Consider the following 25,815-nt stretch of genomic DNA (forward strand, 5'->3'; position numbering starts at 1 on the left):
TGGAGAACAGAATGTGCTAACTTAAGACTACAGAAAGTGGATATAACTACAGGGAATAGAAAGAAGTATAATGGAAATTATGATAAAAAGCTAGGAGGTGCATGTGGGTATGCTTAGCTTAAAGTACTTTTGTTTTAACACAGTCCAACTTCCTAAAAGTTTAAAATAGTATAAAAAGAAAGTTGGTTTTGGTTGTTGATTTGTAGCTTTTGTGTTTGAAATAAATCAATCATTCCCATTATCTCATTCAATAGCTCATTCATTCAATGAAATAAGGCCTGGGTCAACAGTGTAAGCCTAGATCCCAGCCATGCTGAGGTAAATGTAGATAATATTTCATTGATCTGCTTCTTTCATATAGGTACTTATCAGCTGCTGTGTTTGTTAACCTCTGCAACTTTAAAATATGTGGACTGCAACTCCCAGAATTCCCCTCCTACATGAGAAACACTGGTCTAGACTCTAGAGTCAGATAAATTAATCTGCCCTGTAAATTCAGCAAACTAGATTCAAATTACAATAGCTTAGAAAATGGGTTCTGTATTTTAGTAAAGCACAAAAGGCTTTACAAAAAATCCCAGAAAATAAAAAACAAGACACATAAAAAAGGAAAAGCAATGATAAATTAAACAAAAAAGCAATGAAAAAAGGCATTTCAGACTATCTATAGGTATCATGTGCCCATTAAATATTAAAAAGCATTTTAAAATTCCTAAATCTAAATGAACGAATAAATAACACTCTGTTGTTGCAAAAGCCATGAAATCTGTGCCAAAGGGAAATATTGCAAGACATTTTCTATGATTTGTAAGAATACACCAATCGCCTTCCTCAGCAGGGACTGGGAACCTCCGAAAGCCACGCAGCTCATGTGATTTTGACACTTCTCTTTTTTGTCTCCCTTATCGTTGGTGGCGTTGCGTAAAAGTGGCTTCAATCAATAAACTTTTGCGTAAATCTCCAAGCAGCGAGAGTGCCGGGCCGTTTGCAAACAAAGCCCAACGGGTTACAGGTCGCAGACTGAAATCTTACCAACTGAGGCATTGAGGGAAAGAAGTGCTGAATGTCTGCAGCAGGTTCTAACAGGTTCTGCAGAACCGTTAGTGGAAATTTTGCGCAGTTCGGAGAATCGGCAAATACCACGTCTGGCTGGTGGGGTGGGAATGGAGATTTTGCAATATCCTTCCCCCAGGAGTGGAGAGGGAATGGAGATTTTGCAGTATCCTTCCCCTGGAGAGGGATGGGAATGGAGATTTTGCAGTATCCTTCCCCTGCCACGCCCACCAAGCCACGCCCACAGAACCGGTAGTAAAAAAAATTGGATTTCACCACTGCTCCGCGGCCTACTTGGACGGTAAGGCACGCTTTCAGCCTCCCCTCCCCCCGCCACCCCCAGGCCGCGCGCTGCCTTATCTATGACTCTCTGTTCATAAGGAAACCTCGCTGAACTAAACAGGGCAATATTGAGATGCGTTATGTTGACGAAACAGCCGGAAACTGTAGGAAAGGTGCGCGCAGAGTGAGCGCGCTTCCAGGACACTGAGAGGGACGTCATCTCCCAAACAGTATCTCCTTTCAGCGGATTTGAAGTTGGGACTCGGGAGGCGAAGAATTCGCTGACGTTCCGAATAGGATCCGTCCAACTTCCTACGCTCCGCAAGTAAAGCTAACCAAAGCGGGAGGTTGGGCGGCGCTACCAAAAGTCCCCAGAAAGAGTCGAATTGGAACCCACACCTGCTTCTCTGCAGTAGCCGCCGGGAACCGGACCGCTTTTACGTAGACGAGGGAAGAGGGAGGGGAAAGCCACGTCTCCTCGGCACTTCGGAGCGTGGGGCAGGCTTATAAGAACTGCAGCTCCCGCTCTTTCCATAGGGGCTCATGGAAAGGGAGAAGCAAAGCGAGCGCGCTATTCGATTACTCCTGCGATTTCTTCGGCCAGCAACGGACGCGGAGCGGGGACTCAGGGCGAAGTGGTGCGAGCGCTTCGGCAGCCTGAACAGATAATGGGGCTTCAGTCTGAAAACAGCAAAGCCCCGGCAACCGAGGAGAAGCCTCCGAGGCTGAATACTTGCCCGGGCAAGATCTTCTGTAACATTAAGGTAAGAAGGACCTTCGCTCCAAGAGGAAGAGCCGGGAGGTGGTTGGGAAGGAGTCCGCCTCGCCACTGGCTTTGTTCGTAGAGGATCGGCGCCGTTCCCTTCCTTCCTCCCCCGCCCCCCAACTTTCTAGGGATAGAGCGGGATCGAGATGCTCTGGCTGCTATTCGCCCCTGTCAACACAGCCCTTCTTGCCTGATTCTCGGAGCCACCTTCTAATGGGCAGGTTTTCAGTGGGGAAAAGTTTAATAGGCAAACTCCACCTGTATTTAATTCAGATTTCCAAACCTAATAGCTTTCTTAGAAGCTGTATACAGCCCTTGAACTGCGTGCGGTGCATCAAGACTATGGTCCTCTCTGTGCACTTATTTCTTCATGGAGTTGCCACATTTGTAAGGCCCCCTAACTCTATAAAAACAACAACAAATAATAATAATATAAACAGAGAGGACCAATGCATGTGTAGAAGAAGAAGAAAAAAAATCAAACATTCAAAATCTTATACTGTAGGAAGTTTTTTTTACACATCTGGAGAAAAAAAGAGTTTAAACCCTGTCAGGAGAGGGGCTTTGTAGGAGATGCTGTTCCAGAGGCTACATTCTATGAAAGAGGAATAGAATTCCTGGTTTACTAGCAAGTAAATTAATAGGAAATGTCTAAGATATTATAAAGCTTTCATGACAAATAAGATTTAGACCATCCTGTGCCACTTAGATAGGAAGTTTATGAAATCAGCAACTGGTATTCATTTCCGAATAAACAATGCATTTACTCTGTATGTATGTGGTATAATTATCATTTTTGCAGTGTACTGAAGCATATGCTATATTGCAAAAAACCAAAATTCTTGAAAACCGAAATTCTTTACTCTCCCACACCTGTGTGCTTTTACTATGATTCACACTTTAATTAAGCTGGAGCATTAGGTGACACATCAAATTGGGTTTGCTTCTTGGAGAATACAGACAAATGCTCACCTCTTTGACCTGTCTTCAGATCCAAGTACTACTACAAATGTGTCATGTAGTTTGTTTTTACACCATCCATCCATCTTATTGGCTATCCTCCACTACTCCCTTTCCCTTTTTCTAAGCATGGTTTTATTTTATGTTTATCATCTGTTTGCATCTCATATCCAAATGCTCTGAATTTCTGCCTACTAGTCACTGCCTCAGGGGAACAATCAGCCTTCATTTGTCCCAGGAGTTATTACTTAGTTCTTCTTGCAGTCTGTCATTCTTATATGGACCATCTCTAAGAAGGCATTTAACTTCTTTCTATGAGTTTTACTTAATGCCCAGCTTTCATGATAATATATTATCACTAGAAAAAATTATTTTAGCTTTTTTCTTCAATCTTTGGGGACATCCTTCATGATCTTGCTTAAATCTATCATTGACACTCTTTCCAGAATATCCTTTCTCTGGCAGGTTGTCCACTTTTATCTTATTCTGAGCCCAAGAAAATAAAATTACCCACCAACTTCACTTTTTGTCCACTGTGCATCCACTAAGAATTGGTGCTTTGTAATATTTTAACACAGTCAGGTATTGCTTTCCCCACTTTTGCTTTCACAATGAGCTCTTTAAGGTGACGTCTTCTTTTGGCAAATAAAGTAAGGTTATCAAACCAGCTTAAATTGATGTTTCAGCCTCTTGCTAAATAAATTGTTGGAAGTGATTCTTGCTTGCTTTGCAATTCTGAACCCTTTCAAACCCTTTCTGTTCCTACAGTACTTATACATTATGAGGACTTTCCAAAAATTATTATATATTCTGACATCCATTAGCTTATTCTGATATTAACAACAAGCTTTGCTGTAGTTAACAGAGCAAAGATAATTCATCTTTTTGTATAACTTTATAAACAAGAATAGACCATCTTATATTAGCTATCTGTTCTTGGGTCCCTCTGCTTTTTCTGAAACCTGCTTATCCATCTGGGATTTCTATGTCCCTATATGGCTCCTTTCTAAGATGTTTGTTTGCATAAGAAATTAGTAGTTCAGCGATTTGCACATTCTTTGCCATACATATAAACTCTAATCTTTTTCTGTCTCTAGGCCATATCATGTCTGTGTTGAAAGAAACAGTAATAATTTAGCATCTTACCCTATAGTTTTCAACCATTTTAAAGTATACTTTAAATCAGCGGTCACCAACTGGTGGTCCGAGGACCACTGGTGGTCCATGAGAAAATTTTGGTGGTCTGCAGAAAAATTATTTGCATTTTTTATATTGCACTAAATCAGGGGTCCTCAAACTATGGCCCCTGGGACAGATATGTGCAATGAACGTTTGTGTTGCTGCAGAGAGTCTCCCCCTTTGGGGACTTCTTGTGAGGGTCGGGGGCCCAGAAATTCTGACTTAGGGTCTGCTTCAGTCTCCTGGTGCGGGGCTTTGTGTGAAGGCTGGAGGGAAGTGCCACTGGTGGCGAAGAGCTGGAGGGCCTTGTTCCAGTGAGACTGCCTCATGGCTTGGAACTGGCTGACCATCTTAGCCCACTAAGCCTCCAGGCACCACAACCTGGCCTTGCACTCCCGCAGGTCTTCCCACTGTTTGGAAAGCCTATGCTCATAGTTCTCAGTGAGGTGCTTCTGCTGAGCCTCCTTCTCAATCAGATCCAATCTGAACTGAGCTGTTTTGGCAACTCTTTCTCATGGTGGCTGCTTAGCTCCAACATCTGCTTCCTGTTGGAACCCTAAAGAACCTGGGTGGGCAGGCAAGGAGGGGAGGGCCGAGTAAAGGCCGGCGAGGCACCCCTCGAGATGAGTGACATTGAGTTGGCCATGCTCACCTAGCCCGCCCACCCAGGCGGTCTTTAGGCAGATCATATTAGTGGTCTACGGGATTTAAAATTATGAATTTAGTGGTCCCTGAGATCCAAAAGGTTGGGGACCCCTGCTTTAAATCATGCTTTCCTACCTGACCACTATTGTGCTTTACTTTTTGGTGAATAGCTTTCTGAATATATTATCTTTCTATCATCCTATAATACTGCCCATAAACAGCTTGTGTACAACTGTTTCATTATTCTTTGATCACATTTTTCTCTATTGGATTCTTCTACAATTATTCTTGAGTATTCCTAACTAAAATGCATGTTTTCCTATGATTTCTCCAATATTCTTACCTTAAAAGTATTGGTCATTTTGTTTTTCTCTATTAGCTGATATTTTTTACTTAATAGGGAGTTTTTTGTCTTTTATAGCTTGATACCAGAAGGTGATATTCAGTATATTGTTAATATATACACTTTTTCTTGCCCAAGGCAATTAGGATAACTCATTCTAAATCTTTTCATTTTGAGAATATTGTTTTTCCACTTTAATTTTCTCATGTGTTTCACTCTTCTCATAGATCCTCAGCTTTAGTTTAATATAAATGAAGTGTGCTAAATATTTCACTTTCTGGATAAGGTTGGATTGAGATGTCTGGTGATCACACAAAAGAGGGGGTCAACCTTTAGTTTTCTAAATTTAATCCGTATGCCGGTACTCACTATAGTCTATTCCACAATCTGCCCCTGATAGTGTACTGGATGACTGGAGTGCATTTGTCTATCTTTTGTTTTCTATTATATAATCTACTGGATTCTGATACTGTATATATTTTGATAATACCCAGTGTTTATTGACACGCTTGAAGCTGTTGCCAATTGGATTGTTTTCTATTTATGTATTTGTACATTATTGGATTTACTCTGTCCAATTATTTAAGTTATTTCAGGTTCTCCCACATCACCCATTTGCCTTAAAATCACCAATGATATCAGTGCCTTTTCTTCATAGTGGGTCTAGGAACTCTTGCAATTAGTCACATAATATCTCAAAGTTTTCTTCTATCAGGTGTATCAAGCTGCTTAGTTGGTCAGTCAGTCAATCAGTCATTCATTCATTCATTCATTTCCCATCTTTATTATTTTTTTACAAATAACTCATGGTGGTCATTAGGTTATGACCTAGCATCTTGTTTGATTGTTACCACTTTGTTCCTATTGTTCTATTTTTGGAAGTTCAGTTTTTTTCTAGTAATAGAGGAGTTCTTCTGTGTCTCATCACCTGATATCTCAACCCAGCCACATCAAAAAATTCTATTGACAGAAACACAGAAGTGGTTTTCCACTGTTTTCTTCCAGTTTGGAAGAAATTTTGGAATGCCTTAGTAGGTTTGTCTCAATGATTAATGCAGAATCCTATTTACTCTCATCTCTGTTGTGGATTACTTTTAGTTTTTCCCCTCCTGGTTTAGCTTTAACAGCAAGGGTTTCCCTACAGAGAACTCCTCCCTTTTTTTTCTCACTGATGTGAATGATGTATCATTAAGTCAGTGTCAGTTCTTAGCAATCAATACTTCTAAAGAAACATCTATCTCCAACTTGGCCATTCAAGTCTTCTATGGATGCACTTATTGCTGTAACCCATCCCATCAGTCTTGCTATTGATCATCCTTCTTCTTTTCTTCTATCTTTTCTAGTATTACATATTTTTCAAGATCTTTACATATTGCATACAAAATATGATTTTAAACTGGTCCTTTGTGCCTCATTTGACAATTCTGAATTGATTAGTTCTATGCTCAATTTATTTTTTGATTATCCATGCTATAATCATAGAAGTCTTTTCTAACACCAACATTCCAAAATATAAATACTTTTTCCATCCTGCTTTCTCAGTGACCAAGGTTCACTTCCATATAATATGCCAGGAAAATCATTGCCTACACAATTCTGTCCTTTGCATATATAGACAAATCCCAGTACCTGAATATACTTCCCAGTATCTTAATTGCTGCTCTACTAAGAACTATTCTGCAATGTATTTTTGACTGCTAATTCATTTGTTGTTTATTGTTGCTATGTAATCCAGATGCTATGTACAACTGCAGTATCTTCACTGTCAATTAAGGCTCTCTGTTGTACTTATTTTCATTAATTTGTTCTTTATTTATTTATTTATTTATTTATTTATTTATTTATTTATTTATTTATTTATTTATTTTAATCAACCTTCTGCGCATGTCCAAGATGGCCCCGCCCTGCTGATCGGGGGAGCGCGACGGGCCTTCGGCTCTGTCCGGGTCTGGGGGCCTTAATAACATCTTAGGCCCCGCCCTGCTGATCGGGGAGCGCGACGGGCCTTTTCGGGCTCTGTCCGGGTCTGGGGGGGGCCTTAATAACATCTTAGGCCCCCGCCCTGATGGAGGAAGATCTAGCCACCCGAAAGGGAGGTGGCTGGGCGCTGTGCGACTCCGGGGGGCGTTGGGAGGAGCCCTGGAGTCACAGCGCCTTGAAGGTAATCCTGGCGGCCTGCCGAGCCGCCGCCAGCCTTTTCGGTGTTTTGGCGGCGGCGGCGGTGGGGGGGGCGTTGACATCGCGGATCCCCTGGACTCCTGCCTGGAAGACTCAGGCAATTCGAAGATGGGTTTTGGAGTTTGGGCGTCTCCGGGGGCGATGGGAGGAGCCCCGGAGGGGCTGCGCCCCAATGAAGATCTGGAGGGCCGCCCGGGCTCCAGTGGCCTCTTTGAACTCTCGGCGGCGGCGGCGGCCTGGTTCTCTTCATCGGGCGTTGGCGCCGGTGGAACCCCGGGACTGCTGGCGGGTCTTGGCGACTGGTGCCCCCTCCCGGATGGTGGGGATTTCAGTGGCCTGCTTGCGGTGGCGATGGGGCTTTCCCGGCGGCGATGGCCGGGCGGAGGCGGTAGGCGGCGGCGGCCTGCCCCGGTGCTTTGAGGCGGCGGATGGCCCGGTAGGCCCAAGGTGGTTGTGGCCTTGCCCTAGTGGCGTGGATATCTGGTGGCGCCTGAGGAAGGCCCGCGGGCCCAGCGGATACCCCTCCATTATTTAACATCTCTAAATAACATCTTTATCATCGTTCCTCCCCCCCCTTCTTCTATAGTCCACCCCGGGTTGTTTGTATGGGGTGGTGAATTGACTGAGTCAGCGGTTTGGTCATCTACCGCACATGGATTACCTCTAACTGTTTCCCATCAGGACAGACTGATCATGGTCACTTTACCATCTGCTTTGTCATCTGCTATCATCTTGACCAGCCCAGGATGGGCCTTTTGCCGGACCTTCTCAGTGATGCGAACATTTACTGCGGCTGACCTACTTGCCCTGCGAGATGCCCCTCTCTCGCGGGTTTGGCCCTCCAGATTATCGAGGGCCCACCTTGAGGACGGGCTTTGGAGTCCCGAGAGGTGGCATGCGAAAAATAGGAGGCTTAGGGGTTTTTTAATTAGTTGTTTTAATAGATTTTTTAAGGGGATTTTAAGGGGATTTTAAGGGGATTTTAAGGGGATTTTAAGGGGATTTTAAGGGGATTTTAAGGGGATTTTAAGGGGATTTTAAGGGGATTTTAAGGGGATTTTAAGGGGATTTTAAGGGGATTTTAAGGGGATTTTAAGGGGATTTTAAGGGGATTTTAAGGGGATTTTAAGGGGATTTTAAGGGGATTTTAAGGGGATTTTAAGGGGATTTTAAGGGGATTTTAAGGGGATTTTAAGGGGATTTTAAGGGGATTTTAAGGGGATTTTAAGGGGATTTTAAGGGGATTTTAAGGGGATTTTAAGGGGATTTTAAGGGGATTTTAAGGGGATTTTAAGGGGATTTTAAGGGGATTTTAAGGGGATTTTAAGGGGATTTTAAGGGGATTTTAAGGGGATTTTAAGGGGATTTTAAGGGGATTTTAAGGGGATTTTAAGGGGATTTTAAGGGGATTTTAAGGGGATTTTAAGGGGATTTTAAGGGGATTTTAAGGGGATTTTAAGGGGATTTTAAGGGGATTTTAAGGGGAGGAAACCGACGGGTTTGGGTTGGGGGTAGCCCGTCGGGAGGGAGACCAGTTCCTGCGCGTGCTCGCGGCGACTATTTAATGGGTTTGGAGGTTAAGGGGGAGAACGCGTTCCTCTCTGTGAGGGTGGTTCTATTTGCACGGTAAGTGAGAGGGGCAGATATGGCGGAAGGGGGGGATCGTATCGGTTTAAGGGGGCACGCGCTCGATGTTTGCAGGCGATCGCGTGCCCCGATCCCTCCGATTTTTCCTGTTCCCCGGATGGTCAAGACCCTCAGAGCCTGGGCCTTCGGCTTATGTTATGCAACGCACGGTCCGTGGCAAATAAGGCCCCCCTAATACATGATCTTATTCAGGGGGGCGCCGCGGATCTTATAGGCGTTACGGAGACCTGGTTGGGCACTGAAGGGGGCGTGCCCCTGGTCGAAATGTGCCCGCCGGGCTTCCGTGCATTTCATCAGCCGAGGGCCCAGGGTAGGAGTGGTGGGGTGGCGGTTGTTATTAAAGAGAGTCTAGAGCCGAGGGAGACCACTGTACCTCAGATTGCCGGGTGTGAATCCCTCTTTATCAGATGGGGTCATAGGTGTCAGATGGGCTTGCTGGTCGCGTATCTGGCTCCTTGCTGCGTGACAGCTGCCCTGCCCGAGCTCCTGGAGGTGCTTTCTGGGGTGGCAGTGGAGACCCCCAGACTTTTAGTCATGGGGGACTTTAACTGCCATCTGCCGGCTCGTCATCAACAGTGGCTCGGGAGTTCATGGCTTCCATGACGGCCTTGGACCTGACTCAAGTAGTGGATGGCCCCACTCACATCAGGGAGGCACACTGGACCTGATTTTTATCTCTGGTCAGTGGTTGAAGGATCTGGACTTGAGAGATATAGTCACAGAACCTTTGTCATGGTCAGATCACTCTCTCCTTCCTGGACCCGGCTGTTTTAGGTAATTATCGTCCGGTCTCAACCTTCGCTTGGCGAAGGTTGTAGAAATATGGTGGCATATCAGTTTCCCCTGCACCTGGATGAAACTGTCTATCTAGACCCGTTCAGTCCGGTTTCGGCCCGGTTACAGCACTGAGACGGCTTTGGTCGCGTTGGTGGATGATCTCTGGAGGGCCAGGGATAGGGTTGTTCCTCTGCCCTGGTCCTATTAGACCTCTCAGCGGCTTTTGATACCATCGACCATGGTATCCTGCTGCGCGGTTGGAGGATTGGGAGTGAGAGGCACCGTTTATCGGTGGTTCTCCTCCTATCTCTCGATCGATCGCAGACGGTGTTGACGGGGGCAGAGGTCGGCCCGGGCGCCTCACTTGTGGGGTGCCGCGGGGTCGATTCTCTCGCCTTCTGTTCAACATCTATATGAAGCTGGGTGAGATCATCAGTGGTTTTGGTGTGAGGTACCAGCTGTGTGATTGTTACCACTTTGTTCCTATTGTTCTATTTTTGGAAGTTCAGTTTTTTTCTAGTAATAGAGGAGTTTTTCTGTGTCTCATCACCTGATATCTCAACCCAGCCACATCAAAAAATTCTATTGACAGAAACACAGAAGTGGTTTTCCACTGTTTTCTTCCAGTTTGGAAGAAATTTTGGAATGCCTTAGTAGGTTTGTCTCAATGATTAATGCAGAATCCTATTTACTCTCATCTCTGTTGTGGATTACTTTTAGTTTTTCCCCTCCTGGTTTAGCTTTAACAGCAAGGGTTTCCCTACAGAGAACTCCTCCCTTTTTTTTCTCACTGATGTGAATGATGTATCATTAAGTCAGTGTCAGTTCTTAGCAATCAATACTTCTAAAGAAACATCTATCTCCAACTTGGCCATTCAAGTCTTCTATGGATGCACTTATTGCTGTAACCCATCCCATCAGTCTTGCTATTGATCATCCTTCTTCTTTTCTTCTATCTTTTCTAGTATTACATATTTTTCAAGATCTTTACATATTGCATACAAAATATGATTTTAAACTGGTCCTTTGTGCCTCATTTGACAATTCTGAATTGATTAGTTCTATGCTCAATTTATTTTTTGATTATCCATGCTATAATCATAGAAGTCTTTTCTAACACCAACATTCCAAAATATAAATACTTTTTCCATCCTGCTTTCTCAGTGACCAAGGTTCACTTCCATATAATATGCCAGGAAAATCATTGCCTACACAATTCTGACCTTTGCATATATAGACAAATCCCAGTACCTGAATATACTTCCCAGTATCTTAATTGCTGCTCTACTAAGAACTATTCTGCAATGTATTTTTGACTGCTAATTCATTTGTTGTTTATTGTTGCTATGTAATCCAGATGCTATGTACAACTGCAGTATCTTCACTGTCAATTAAGGCTCTCTGTTGTACTTATTTTCATTAATTTGTTCTTTATTTATTTATTTATTTATTTATTTATTTATTTATTTATTTATTTATTTATTTATTTTAATCAACCTTCTGCGCATGTCCAAGATGGCCCCGCCCTGCTGATCGGGGGAGCGGCGACGGGCCTTTTCGGGCTCTGTCCGGGTCTGGGGGGGGCCTTAATAACATCTTAGGCCCCCGCCCTGATGGAGGAAGATCTAGCCACCCGAAAGGGAGGTGGCTGGGCGCTGTGCGACTCCGGGGGGCGTTGGGAGGAGCCCTGGAGTCACAGCGCCTTGAAGGTAGTCCTGGCGGCCTGCCGAGCCGTCGCCAGCCTTTTCGGTGTTTTGGCGGCGGTGGTGGTGGGGGGGGCGTTGACATCGCGGATCCCCTGGACTCCTGCCTGGAAGACTCAGGCAATTCGAAGATGGGTTTTGGAGTTTGGGCGTCTCCGGGGGCGATGGGAGGAGCCCCGGAGGGGCTGCGCCCCAATGAAGATCTGGAGGGCCGCCCGGGCTCCAGTGGCCTCTTTGAACTCTCGGCGGCGGCGGCGGCCTGGTTCTCTTCGTCGGGCGTTGGCGCCGGTGGAACCCCGGGACTGCTGGCGGGTCTTGGCGACTGGTGCCCCCTCCCGGATGGTGGGGATTTCAGTGGCCTGCTTGCGGTGGCGATGGGGCTTTCCCGGCGGTGATGGCCGGGCGGAGGCAGTAGGCGGCAGCGGCCTGCCCCGGTGCTTTGAGGCGGCGGGTGGGCCGGTAGGCCCAAGGTGGTGGTGGGCTTGCCCTAGTGGCGGGGGTATCTGGTGGCGCCTGAGGAAGGCCCGCGGGCCCAGCGGATACCCCTCCATTATTTAACATCTCTAAATAACATCTTTATCATCGTTCCTCCCCCCCCTTCTTCTATAGTCCACCCCGGGTTGTTTGTATGGGGTGGTGAATTGACTGAGTCAGCGGTTTGGTCATCTACCGCACATGGATTACCTCTAACTGTTTCCCATCAGGACAGACTGATCATGGTCACTTTACCATCTGCTTTGTCATCTGCTATCATCTTGACCAGCGCAGGATGGGCCTTTTGCCGGACCTTCTCAGTGATGCGAACATTTACTGCGGCTGACCTACTTGCCCTGCGAGATGCCCCTCTCTCGCGGGTTTGGCCCTCCAGATTATCGAGGGCCCACCTTGAGGACGGGCTTTGGAGTCCCGAGAGGTGGCATGCGAAAAATAGGAGGCTTAGGGGTTTTTTAATTAGTTGTTTTAATAGACCTCTCAGCGGCTTTTGATACCATCGACCATGGTATCCTGCTGCGCCCGGTTGGAGGATTGGGAGTGAGAGGCACCGTTTATCGGTGGTTCTCCTCCTATCTCTCCGATCGGTCGCAGACGGTGTTGACGGGGCAGAGGTCGCCCGGGCACCTCACTTGTGGGGTGCCGCGGGGTCGATTCTCTCGCCTTCTGTTCAACATCTATATGAAGCCGCTGGGTGAGATCATCAGTGGTTTTGGTGTGAGGTACCAGCTGTCGCTGATGACACCCAGCTGTACTTTTCCACACGGGCCACCCCAATGAAGCTATCAAGTGTTGTCCCGGTGTTTGGAAGCCGTGCAGGTCTGGATGGGGAGAAACAGGCTCAAGCTCAATCCCTCCAAGACAGAGTGGCTGTGGATGCGGCATCCCGGTACAGTCAGCTGAGTCCACGGCTGACTGTTGGGAGCGAGTCATTGGCCCGATGGAGAGGTGCGCAACTTGGGCGTTCTCCTGGATGAGCGGCTGTCTTTGAAGACCACCTGACGGCCGTCTCCAGGAGAGCTTTCCACCAGGTTCGCCTGGTGCGCCAGTGCGCCTTTCTAGACCGGGATGCCTTGTGCACAGTCACTCACGCCCTCGTGGCGTCTCGTCTGGATTACTGCAATGCTCTCTACATGGGGCTCCCTTGAGGGGCATCCGGAGGCTTCAGTTAGTCAGAATGCGGCTGCGCGGGTGATAGAGGAGCCCTCGTGGCTCCCGTGACACCTATCCTCGCAGACTGCACTGGCTACCTGTGGCCTTCGGGTGCGCTTCAAGGTTTTGGTGAACGTCTTCAAAGCGCTCCATGGCATAGGGCCGGGCTATTTACGGGACCGCCTACTGCTACCGAATACCTCTCACCGACCGTGCGCTCTCACAGAGGGACTCCTCAGGGTGCCGTCAGCGAGACAGTGTCGTCTGGCGGCGCCCAGGAAGGGCCTTCTCTGTGGGGCTCCCGCCCTCTGGAACGAACTCCCCAGGACTCCGTCAACTTCCGGACCTCCGAACCTTCGTCATGAGCTTAAACACACTTATTCATCTGCAGGACTGGATTAGTTTTTAAATTTATGGGTTTTAATGGGTTTTATTATTTATTCTAAATTTTTAATCTCGCCAATTGAATAAGTTTTTAATTGTATTTTAATAGTATTTATATTGTAATATTATTGTATTTTATCTGGCTGTGAACCGCCCTGAGTCCTTGGGAGAAGGCGGTATAAAAATTTAAATAATAAATAAATAAATAAATAAATAAATTTTTATACCGCCCTATCTCCCGAAGGACTCAGGGCGGTTCACAGCCAGATAAAAATACAGAAATCATACACAATAAAAACTAATTAAAAAACTTATTTAAATAGGCCAGAATTAAAATTATAATTAAAATGATGTTTATTTATTTATTTATTTATTATTTAAATTTGTATACCGCCCTTCTCCCGAAGGACTCAGGGTGGTTCACAGCCAAGTAAAAATGCACAATACACTATAAATACAATTAAAATACAATTAAAAAACTTATTTAAATTGGCCACAATTAAAATTTGGAGATAAAACCCATTAAAAAACCCATAACTTAAAAAACTAACCCAGTCCAGCGCAGATAAATAAGTAAGTTTTAAGCTCATGTGAAAGGTCTGAGGTCCGAAGTTGGCGAAGTCCTGGGGAGTTCGTTCCAGAGGGCGGAGCCCCACAGAGAAGGCCCTTCCTGGGTGTCGCCAGACGACACTGTCGCGCCAACGGCACCCTGAGGAGTCCCTCTCTGTGAGAGTGGTTCTATTTGCACGGTAAGTGGGAGGAGGCAGATATGGCGGAAGGGGATCATATCGGTTTAGGGGGCACGCGCCGATGTTTGCAGGCGATCGCGTGCCCGATCCCTCGATTTTCCCGTTCCCGGATGGTCAAGACCCTCAGAGCCTGGGCCTTGGCTTATGTTATGCAACGCCGGTCCGTGGCAAATAAGGCCCCTAATACATGATCTTATTCAGGGGGGCGCCGCGGATCTTATAGGCGTTACGGAGACCTGGTTGGGCACTGAAGGGAGCGTGCCCCTGGTCGAAATGTGCCCGCCGGGCTTCCGTGCATTTCATCAGCCGAGGGCCCAGGGTAGGAGTGGTGGGGTGGCGGTTGTTATTAAAGAGAGTCTAGAGCCGAGGGAGACCACTGTACCTCAGATTGCCGGGTGTGAATCCCTCTTTATCAGATGGGGTCATAGGTGTCAGATGGGCTTGCTGGTCGCGTATCTGGCTCCTTGCTGCGTGACAGCTGCCCTGCCCGAGCTCCTGGAGGTGCTTTCTGGGGTGGCAGTGGAGACCCCCAGACTTTTAGTCATGGGGGACTTTAACTTGCCATCTGCCGGCTCGTCATCAACAGTGGCTCGGGAGTTCATGGCTTCCATGACGGCCTTGGACCTGACTTAAGTAGTGGATGGCCCCACTCACATCAGGGGAGGCACACTGGACCTGATTTTTATCTCTGGTCAGTGGTTGAAGGATCTGGACTTGAGAGATATAGTCACAGAACCTTTGTCATGGTCAGATCACTCTCTCCTTCGCCTAGACTTTCTGACCGCTACCCAACACCGCAGGGAGACGGAACCATTACGTTGGTACCGTCCCAGGCGCCTGATGGACCCGGAGAGGTTCCGGACGGAGCTTGGGCCATTTCCTGAGGGTCTGGCTCACGGCACGGCAGAGGAACTAGCCGCAGCCTGGGAACGGGCTGCGGCTGGGGTTTTAGACCGTGTCGTGCCTCTGCGGCCTCTGACCCGGTACAGATCCCAACCGGCTCCTTGGTTTTCTGAGGAGCCGAGGGGGATGAAACGCCGGAGAAGACGCCTAGAGAGTTCCTGGAGGTCCAGCCGTTCAGAGGCTGATCGGACACTAGTTAGATCCTATACTAGGACCTACCTAGTGACACTGAGGGAAGCGAGGCGTTACGTCGGCAGATAACCGCCCAGCTGCCCTGTTTCGGGTGACCCGCTTCCTCCTTCACCAGGGGGAGCGGGATGACCCGTTGCAGGGACGTGCTGAGGAGTTTAACGGTTATCTATACAATAAAATCGTTCAGCTTCGGGATGGTCTGGACCAAAATTGCGGCGATTCAGATGGGACGTTTGAGGGCGGTCTTGGTGATATTGTCTGGGATGAGTTTGACCCTGTGGCTCCCGAGGACATGGACAGGTTGCTGGGTAGATTGAATGCCACCACGTGTTTACTGGACCCGTGCCCCTCCTGGCTGGTGCTGGCCACTCAGGAGGTGACACGAGGCTGGCTCCAGGCGATTACGAGCACTTCCTTGTTGGAGGGAGTCTTTCCGGCTGCCTTGAAAGAGGCGGTGGTGAGGCCCCTCCTCAAGAAGCCTTCCTTGGACCCGGCTGTTTTAGGTAATTATCGTCCAGTCTCCAACCTTCGCTTCACGGCGAAGGTTGTAGAGAGTATGGTGGCATATCAGTTTCCCGTGCACCTGGATGAAACTGTCTATCTAGACCCGTTCCAGTCCGGTTTCCGGCCCGGTTACAGCACTGAGACGGCTTTGGTCGCGTTGGTGGATGATCTCTGGAGGGCCAGGGATAGGGGTTGTTCCTCTGCCCTGGTCCTATTAGACCTCTCAGCGGCTTTTGATACCATCGACCATGGTATCCTGCTGCGCCGGTTGGAGGGATTGGGAGTGAGAGGCACCGTTTATCGGTGGTTCTCCTCCTATCTCTCCGATCGGTCGCAGACGGTGTTGACGGGGGGGAAGAGGTCGACCCCGAGGCACCTCACTTGTGGGGTGCCGCAGGGGTCGATTCTCTCGCCCCTTCTGTTCAACATCTATATGAAGCCGCTGGGTGAGATCATCAGTGGTTTTGGTGTGAGGTACCAGCTGTACGTGGATGACACCCAGCTGTACTTTTCCACACCGGGCCACCCCAACAAAGCTATCGAAGTGTTGTCCCGGTGCTTGGAGGCCGTACCGGTCTGGATGGGGAGAAACAGGCTCAAGCTCAATTCCTCCAAGACAGAGTGGCTGTGGATGCCGGCATCCCGGTACAGTCAGCTGAGTCCACGGCTGACTGTTGGGAGCGAGTCATTGGCCCCGATGGAGAGGGTGCACAACTTGGGCGTTCTCCTGGATGAACGGCTGTCTTTTGAAGACCACCTGACGGCCGTCTCCAGGAGAGCTTTCCACCAGGTTCGCCTGGTGCGCCAGTTGCGCCCCTTTCTAGACCGGGATGCCTTGTGCACAGTCACTCACGCCCTCGTGACGTCTCGTCTGGATTACTGCAATGCTCTCTACATGGGGCTCCCCTTGAGGGGCATCCGGAGGCTTCAGTTAGTCCAGAATGCGGCTGCGCGGGTGATAGAGGGAGCCCTCGTGGCTCCCGTGACACCTATCCTGCGGAGACTGCACTGGCTACCTGTGGCCTTCCGGGTGCGCTTCAAGGTTTTGGTGAACGTCTTCAAAGCGCTCCATGGCATAGGGCCGGGCTATTTACGGGACCGCCTACTGCTACCGAATACCTCTCACCGACCCGTGCACTCTCCCAGAGAGGGACTCCTCAGGGTGCCGTCAGCGAGGCAGTGTCGTCTGGCGACGCCCAGGGGAAGGGCCTTCTCTGTGGGGGCTCCCGCCCTCTGGAACGAACTCCCTCCAGGACTTCGTCAACTTCCGGACCTCCGAACCTTTCGTCGCGAGCTTAAAACACACTTATTCATCTGCGCAGGACTGGATTAGTTTTTAAATTTATGGGTTTTTTAATGGGTTTTTATTATTTATTCTAAATTTTTAATCTCGGCCAATTGAATAAGTCTTTTAATTGTATTTTAATAGTATTTATATTGTAATATTATTGTGTATTTTTATCTGGCTGTGAACCGCCCTGAGTCCTTCGGGAGAAGGGCGGTATAAAAATTTAAATAATAAATAAATAAATAAATAAATAAATTTTTATACCGCCCTATCTCCCGAAGGACTCAGGAGTTCACACAGCCAGATAAAAATACAGAAATCATACACAATAAAAACTAATTAAAAAACTTATTTAAATAGGCCAGAATTAAAATTATAATTAAAATGATGTAATCATTTTATATGTAATCATAGTCCCATTTTTAATTGTGCTCATGACTTTCTTGACTAGAGTTTGGACATCATTTGTATTTTCATCTGTCAAAGTAGCATCATTAGTATGTGCAGATTATTAATCTTTCTTTCTCCAATTTACCCCCCTCCTCTAGTCCTCATACACTACCTCATCATGGTAGAGAAGCATGCCTGGGAGCAACGAGTTTTGAAAGTGTATATCAGATTTATGTGATTCCAGTAGGGTCATCCAAGGCATAAAATAATCCCAGTTATCCTGTTAAAGCAAACATGTGCTTATATTGGATAATAGTAACATAGGAAGAAGCTGGAGGTGTATGATAACTTCTGTGACAATGGCAAATGTGTCATACTGCACAGAAAAAGGCAATAAGTAAACTCCTCTTGTATTCTAACCAAGAAAACTCACAAAGAGACACTGTTGTGGTAGGAAGGTTCAATACCTTTAGTGAGACAAAAAGACTGGAGATCCTGACATCTCCTTTGTAGTGATATTAATAGTAATCCCCTGGGATTAATGTTACAAGATAATTAGTTCAACAACAAGAAAACATTTTTAGAGATGGCAAATACTCATACATTCAATTGTTCTTTTTTATTTTTACTCACTAGCTAGATTTTTATTGAATAACAAATTGCCAGAATGAATTATGGTTTTGTCTGGGGAACTGAAGATTTCAGGACATTTGCCATCTGGATAACTTGTCCTCTGTTTTATTTGTGTTAGTATTAATCAAATCAGAACATTTGAATTAATCACATATGCTCTTCAGACAGTTATGGCTCTCCTCTATAAATAGTTGAAAGAACTGCCTGAAGAGCTTAGCACCATTTCCAAATGCATGCATCCTGTCCCTTATGTGCAAATAACAGTGCCATTCAAAGGAAGCCAGACGTGCCAGTGCTCTTGCTAACAGAAGAATGTATAAGTGATTAAAGATGTAGTCTCTGTCACATATACCTCTATTTTTATATATATTGTTTCAGCTGGGGGAGACAGGGCAGCTGGGAGAAGCAAAAATGAGACTAGGTCACTCTCCTGGTAATGAATAGCTGGTAAATAGAGATAGAGCAATGGAACAGGGTGAAAAAAGGATTTCCACAGGGGAAAAAAAGGATGTGCCAGACTACAGGCAGATAAAATTTTGCAATTTATATGAATGTAACTGTCTGTTAGTTTTTACCCATAGTCTACCTCCCCACCCCCTCCTAGCCCATACATTTTTTCTACTTTAAAGGCACCTGAGCAAACGTACCATTTCTGAATTCTGGCAGGTACTACAATGTGAGATCAGACCATATATAACAATGAGTATTTGCAGTTGAAACATTTTGTGTTAAGTTTAATTTTCTGTACTTTTAAAAAGTCACTGAAAGAGAAAACAAAAGTTGAAATTTTCTACATAAATTGCTTCCAAAACTTTATAGCATGGATCATTGCATAGACATCAACCATATTCACTACAAGTAAGCACCAGAATACTAGAAACAAACTTGTGTGCACAATTTTTGGGAGCCTACTGGTCAAATCTGAGGGACAGATTCTAAATCAAAGTCTGTGTAGTTGATCAAGAGGGAAATTAAGTTTTGTTTTTTGCATATTTGAATCAGTCAAAACCGGAAAAGTTCTGAAGTGGGACTTTTCCCTACTACCAAATTGGTACAGTCAGATACCACCCAAGATTCCCTCTGTCCTTGAGGGAATATAACAAAATTTCAGCAAATCATTTGCTGTTCTGTCTCTGTTGCATCATTTCAAGTCATTATAGACTGGTATTGCTTGCATGACAGTTGTTATAGACAGAGTGAGTGGTTTTATCCTCTGGTTTTGTTGCTGGTTTTACTTCAACAAGCTACCAGCCATTGAAGGCGTGTAAGCAGGGATGGGGCAAAGCTAACAGACTTTGCATGGACTGGTTTCTCTAAACTAGCAAATATACAGAACAAAATGTCTCTTGTCTTGAATCATTTTGGATCAAAAGCAAACATCTATTTTGTCCCTAGCATTTTCAAGATTGGAATTGAACCAATAACTGAAATGTACAAAAGTTGGATTTCTATAAGGCTCAGTAAAGCCCGACAAATCTTTCTTTGTCGGGAAAATATACCATTACTTAAATTATTATTAATAAATAATAAAGTATATTATTAATATACTTCAGCAACTTTCAGATGCATGGACTGTTGACTGAGGAATTCTGGGAACTGAAGTCCATGCATTTTAAGATTGGTAAGATTGAGAAATACTGCTCCATGTTACTTTGCATTCTTCTTTTACCAAGCACACTGGTGCAGTGTTCTGCATTGGCTTACATGTTTCAATGACATTCATAATGAAGATTCGCCGCGTAAGGTTGGAGACCGGACGATAATTACCTAAAACAGCCGGGTCCAGGGAAGGCTTCTTGAGGAGGGGTTTCACCACCGCCTCTTTCAAGGCGGCCGGAAAGACTCCTCCAACAAGGAAGCACTCGTAATCCCCTGAGCCAGCCTCGTGTCACCTCCTGAGTGGCCAGCACCAGCCAGGAGGGGCACGGGTCCAGTAAACACGTGGTGGCATTCAATCTACCCAGCAACCTGTCCATGTCCTCGGAGTCACAGGGTCAAACTCATCCCAAACAACATCACCAAGACCGCCTCAGATACCCCGCCTGAATCGCCACAATTTTGGTCCAGACCGTCCCTAAGCTGAACGATTTTATCGTATAGATAACCGTTAAACTCCTCAGCACGTCCCTGCAGCGGGTCATCCCGCCTCCTGGTGAAGGAGGGAGCGGGTCACCCAAACAGGGCAGCTGGGCGGTTATCTGTCGACGCAATGAGGGAGGAGGCGAGCAACGCCGCTTCCTCAGTGCCACTAGGTAGGTCCTAGTATAGGATCTAACTAGTGTCCGATCAGCCTCTGAACGGCTGGACCTCCAGGAACTCTCTAGGCGCCTTCTCCGCGCTTCATCCCCTCAGCTCCTCGGAGAACCAAGGAGCCGGTTGGGATCTGCGCCGGGTCAGAGGTCGCAAAGGCACGACACGGTCTAAAGCCCCAGCCGCAGCCTGTTCCCAGGCTGCAGCTAGTTCCTCTGCCGTGGTCCTATTAGACCTCTCAGCGGCTTTTGATACCATCGACCATGGTATCCTGCTGCGCCCGGTTGGAGGATTGGGAGTGAGAGGCACCGTTTATCGGTGGTTCTCCTCCTATCTCTCCGATCGGTCGCAGACGGTGTTGACGGGGGCAGAGGTGGCCCAGCGCCTCACTTGTGGGGTGCCGCGGGGTCGATTCTCTCGCCCTTCTGTTCAACATCTATATGAAGCCGCTGGGTGAGATCATCAGTGGCTTGGTGTGAGGTACCAGCTGTGCGCTGATGACACCCAGCTGTACTTTTCCACACCGGGCCACCCCAATGAAGCTATCCAAGTGCTGTCCCGGTGTTTGGAGGCCGTACGGGTCTGGATGGGGAGAAACAGGCTCAAGCTCAATCCCTCCAAGACAGAGTGGCTGTGGATGCCGGCATCCCGGTACAGTCAGCTGAGGCCACGGCTGGCTGTTGGGAGCGGTCATTGGCCCCGATGGAGGGTGCGCAACTTGGCGTTCTCCTGGATGAACGGCTGTCTTTTGAAGACCACCTGACGGCCGTCTCCAGGAGAGCTTTCCACCAGGTTCGCCTGGTGCGCCAGTTGCGCCCCTTTCTAGACCGGGATGCCTTGTGCACAGTCACTCACGCCCTCGTGACGTCTCGTCTGGATTACTGCAATGCTCTCTACATGGGGCTCCCCTTGAGGGGCATCCGGAGGCTTCAGTTAGTCCAGAATGCGGCTGCGCGGGTGATAGAGGGAGCCCCTCGTGGCTCCTGCGTGACACCTATCCTGCGCAGACTGCACTGGCTACCTGTGGCCTTCCGGGTGTGCTTCAAGGTTTTGGTGAACGTCTTTAAAGCGCTCCATGGCATAGGGCCGGGCTATTTACGGGACCGCCTACTGCTACCGAATACCTCTCACCGACCCGTGCGCTCTCACAGAGAGGGACTCCTCAGGGTGCCGTCGGCGCGACAGTGTCGTCTGGCGACGCCCAGGGGAAGGGCCTTCTCTGTGGGGGCTCCCGCCCTCTGGAACGAACTCCCCCCAGGACTCCGTCAACTTCCGGACCTCCGAACCTTTCGTCGCGAGCTTAAAACTCACTTATTCATCTGCCGTGGACTGGATTAGTTTTTAAATTTATGGGTTTTTAATGGGTTTTATTATTTATTCTAAATTTTTAATCTCGCCAATTGAATAAGTTTTTAATTGTATTTTAATAGTATTTATATTGTAATATTATTGTGTATTTTATCTGGCTGTGAACCGCCCTGAGTCCTTCGGGAGAAGGCGGTATAAAACAAATAATAAATAAATAAATAAATAAATTTTTATACCGCCCTATCTCCCGAAGGACTCAGGGCGGTTCACAGCCAGATAAAAATACAGAAATCATACACAATAAAAACTAATTAAAAAACTTATTTAAATAGGCCAGAATTAAAATTATAATTAAAATGATGTAATCATTTTATATGTAATCATAGTCCCATTTTTAATTGTGCTCATGACTTTCTTGACTAGAGTTTGGACATCATTTGTATTTTCATCTGTCAAAGTAGCATCATTAGTATGTGCAGATTATTAATCTTTCTTTCTCCAATTTACCCCCCTCCTCTAGTCCTCATACACTACCTCATCATGGTAGAGAAGCATGCCTGGGAGCAACGAGTTTTGAAAGTGTATATCAGATTTATGTGATTCCAGTAGGGTCATCCAAGGCATAAAATAATCCCAGTTATCCTGTTAAAGCAAACATGTGCTTATATTGGATAATAGTAACATAGGAAGAAGCTGAGGTGTATGATAACTTCTGTGACAATGGCAAATGTGTCATACTGCACAGAAAAAGGCAATAAGTAAACTCCTCTTGTATTCTAACCAAGAAAACTCACAAAGAGACACTGTTGTGGTAGGAAGGTTCAATACCTTTAGTGAGACAAAAAGACTGGAGATCCTGACATCTCCTTTGTAGTGATATTAATAGTAATCCCCTGGGATTAATGTTACAAGATAATTAGTTCAACAACAAGAAAACATTTTTAGAGATGGCAAATACTCATACATTCAATTGTTCTTTTTTATTTTTACTCACTAGCTAGATTTTTATTGAATAACAAATTGCCAGAATGAATTATGGTTTTGTCTGGGGAACTGAAGATTTCAGGACATTTGCCATCTGGATAACTTGTCCTCTGTTTTATTTGTGTTAGTATTAATCAAATCAGAACATTTGAATTAATCACATATGCTCTTCAGACAGTTATGGCTCTCCTCTATAAATAGTTGAAAGAACTGCCTGAAGAGCTTAGCACCATTTCCAAATGCATGCATCCTGTCCCTTATGTGCAAATAACAGTGCCATTCAAAGGAAGCCAGACGTGCCAGTGCTCTTGCTAACAGAAGAATGTATAAGTGATTAAAGATGTAGTCTCTGTCACATATACCTCTATTTTTATATATATTGTTTCAGCTGGGGGAGACAGGGCAGCTGGGAGAAGCAAAAATGAGACTAGGTCACTCTCCTGGTAATGAATAGCTGGTAAATAGAGATAGAGCAATGGAACAGGGTGAAAAAAGGATTTCCACAGGGGAAAAAAAGGATGTGCCAGACTACAGGCAGATAAAATTTTGCAATTTATATGAATGTAACTGTCTGTTAGTTTTTACCCATAGTCTACCTCCCCACCCCCTCCTAGCCCATACATTTTTTCTACTTTAAAGGCACCTGAGCAAACGTACCATTTCTGAATTCTGGCAGGTACTACAATGTGAGATCAGACCATATATAACAATGAGTATTTGCAGTTGAAACATTTTGTGTTAAATTTAATTTTCTGTACTTTTAAAAAGTCACTGAAAGAGAAAACAAAAGTTGAAATTTTCTACATAAATTGCTTCCAAAACTTTATAGCATGGATCATTGCATAGACATCAACCATATTCACTACAAGTAAGCACCAGAATACTAGAAACAAACTTGTGTGCACAATTTTTGGGAGCCTACTGGTCAAATCTGAGGGACAGATTCTAAATCAAAGTCTGTGTAGTTGATCAAGAGGGAAATTAAGTTTTGTTTTTTGCATATTTGAATCAGTCAAAACTGGAAAAGTTCTGAAGTGGGACTTTTCCCTACTACCAAATTGGTACAGTCAGATACCACCCAAGATTACCTCTGTCCTTGAGGGAATATAACAAAATTTCAGCAAATCATTTGCTGTTCTGTCTCTGTTGCATCATTTCAAGTCATTATAGACTGGTACTGCTTGCGTGACAGTTGTTATAGACAGAGTGAGTGGTTTTATCCTCTGGTTTTGTTGCTGGTTTTACTTCAACAAGCTACCAGCCATTGAAGGCATGTAAGCAGGAATGGGGCAAAGCTAACAGACTTTGCATGGACTGGTTTCTCTAAACTAGCAAATATACAGAACAAAATGTCTCTTGTCTTGAATCATTTTGGATCAAAAGCAAACATCTATTTTGTCCCTAGCATTTTCAAGATTGGAATTGAACCAATAACTGAAATGTACAAAAGTTGGATTTCTATAAGGGTCAGTAAAGCCCGACAAATCTTTCTTTGTCGGGAAAATATACCATTACTTAAATTATTATTAATAAATAATAAAGTATATTATTAATATACTTCAGCAACTTTCAGATGCATGGACTGTTGACTGAGGAATTCTGGGAACTGAAGTCCATGCATTTTAAGATTGGTAAGATTGAGAAATACTGCTCCATGTTACTTTGCATTCTTCTTTTACCAAGCACACTGGTGCGGTGTTCTGCATTGGCTTACATGTTTCAATGACATTCATAATGAAGATTAGAATCTTTGGACAATATTTTGAAGTATAAAAAACTATTCTAGTCCTACAACATCTTTTCTACAAAATGCAAACACGGATCTTTTCAAGAAAGTAGATTCTTATGGACATTTATGTTTTTATAGTGATGAGAACTTCCATTCAATCTCAAACACAGTGCTTTGTTACATTTATTCTGCATTTATCAGATCAATGGAATTTTAACATTGTCATTTTTTCATTAAAAAACCCCCTGAGCAACATGTGTTTCTCTATCGTCCCCTTCTTCTTTTGCCCTCAATAGTTCCCAGCATTAAGCTCTTCTCCAGTGAGTCCTTTCTTCTCATTAGGTGGCCAAGGTATTCGAGTTTCATCTTCAGGATCTGGCCTTCTAAAGAGCAGTCAGGGTTGATCTCAGTATTTTCATACATTGCAGCATATGCCCACTTTTTAAAAAAACATTGCGTCATTATTTGCTTGGTATTTCTGATGTTTCTTGTGGTTTCCCTTTCTGATAGAATTATTTTATTGTTTCTCTTGTTTATCTTTTAGAAGGGCATAATTGCTCTCATTAGCTTGGACTGATTCCAAGGCTTCCTTCCCACATCATTTATTTGCTTGTACACCTGATACAATAATCTTAATCCCATAGGAAGTGCATTGTACAAGGGAGTGGTATCTGGACTTGCATGTCAGAATGCCATGCAGTTACCAACAGCTCCCCATTGTTAGCTCAGTGTAAAAGAAAGACCAGCATCAAGAATTTACCTGTACTTAATACATTGGCTCTATCAAAAGCTAAGGAAATTGCATTGCTATCGTAAGTCCATTTTTGTCATTACAATGCACAATATTACTGCTTTTAAATCTGAGGTCTGTTAGCTCAAGATAATGGAGTTCCTGTTTGTTTTGTAGCGGTGTTTATAAAGTGCCTTTCTTAAACTACTCCAGCAATAACATACATCGGTTTAGCATAGAACCTTGCATGCAGAGATTGTTTTCCCCACCTCTCCCTGTTTAAACTTATGAATGAGCCTAGTTGAAACATTTTCTCATGATTTGTACAGTGTACCCAAGCTGTTTATAAAGAAATAAAAAAACTAGCCGCCTTATATCATTCTGCTTTTCTATCTGCTATCTGAATTGTTGAATCATGGGTGTCACCGAGAGATGTGGGGTGGGGAATTGGCAATTGAGACTGCTGAATGATTAAGCAACAAGTCCTGATGATTAGAAGTTCATGTCAGATTTGCCTTTCGGCACTTAGAAGAGGAGAGGCAGGCTAAATCAAATAATATGGAGTACCCATAGCCTGCTGATTACAGGAGATGG

The 25,815-nt window shown here is 45.4% G+C and overlaps 1 protein-coding gene across 1 annotated transcript in view; it reads left to right on the forward strand.

Moving 5' to 3' along the window:
• The first annotated feature begins 1,449 nt into the window (after positions 1–1,449).
• Positions 1,450–25,815, forward strand: part of SLCO2A1 (solute carrier organic anion transporter family member 2A1) — an 82,210-nt gene continuing 57,844 nt past the window's right edge. The window contains exon 1 of the mRNA XM_058188432.1: positions 1,450–2,099. Within this exon, the coding sequence (XP_058044415.1) occupies positions 2,004–2,099 (96 nt within the window). The 5' untranslated portion in view covers positions 1,450–2,003. The remainder of the gene's footprint in view (positions 2,100–25,815) is intronic.

This window comes from Ahaetulla prasina, chromosome 6 (assembly GCF_028640845.1).
Source record: "Ahaetulla prasina isolate Xishuangbanna chromosome 6, ASM2864084v1, whole genome shotgun sequence".
NCBI lineage: Eukaryota > Metazoa > Chordata > Lepidosauria > Squamata > Colubridae > Ahaetulla > Ahaetulla prasina.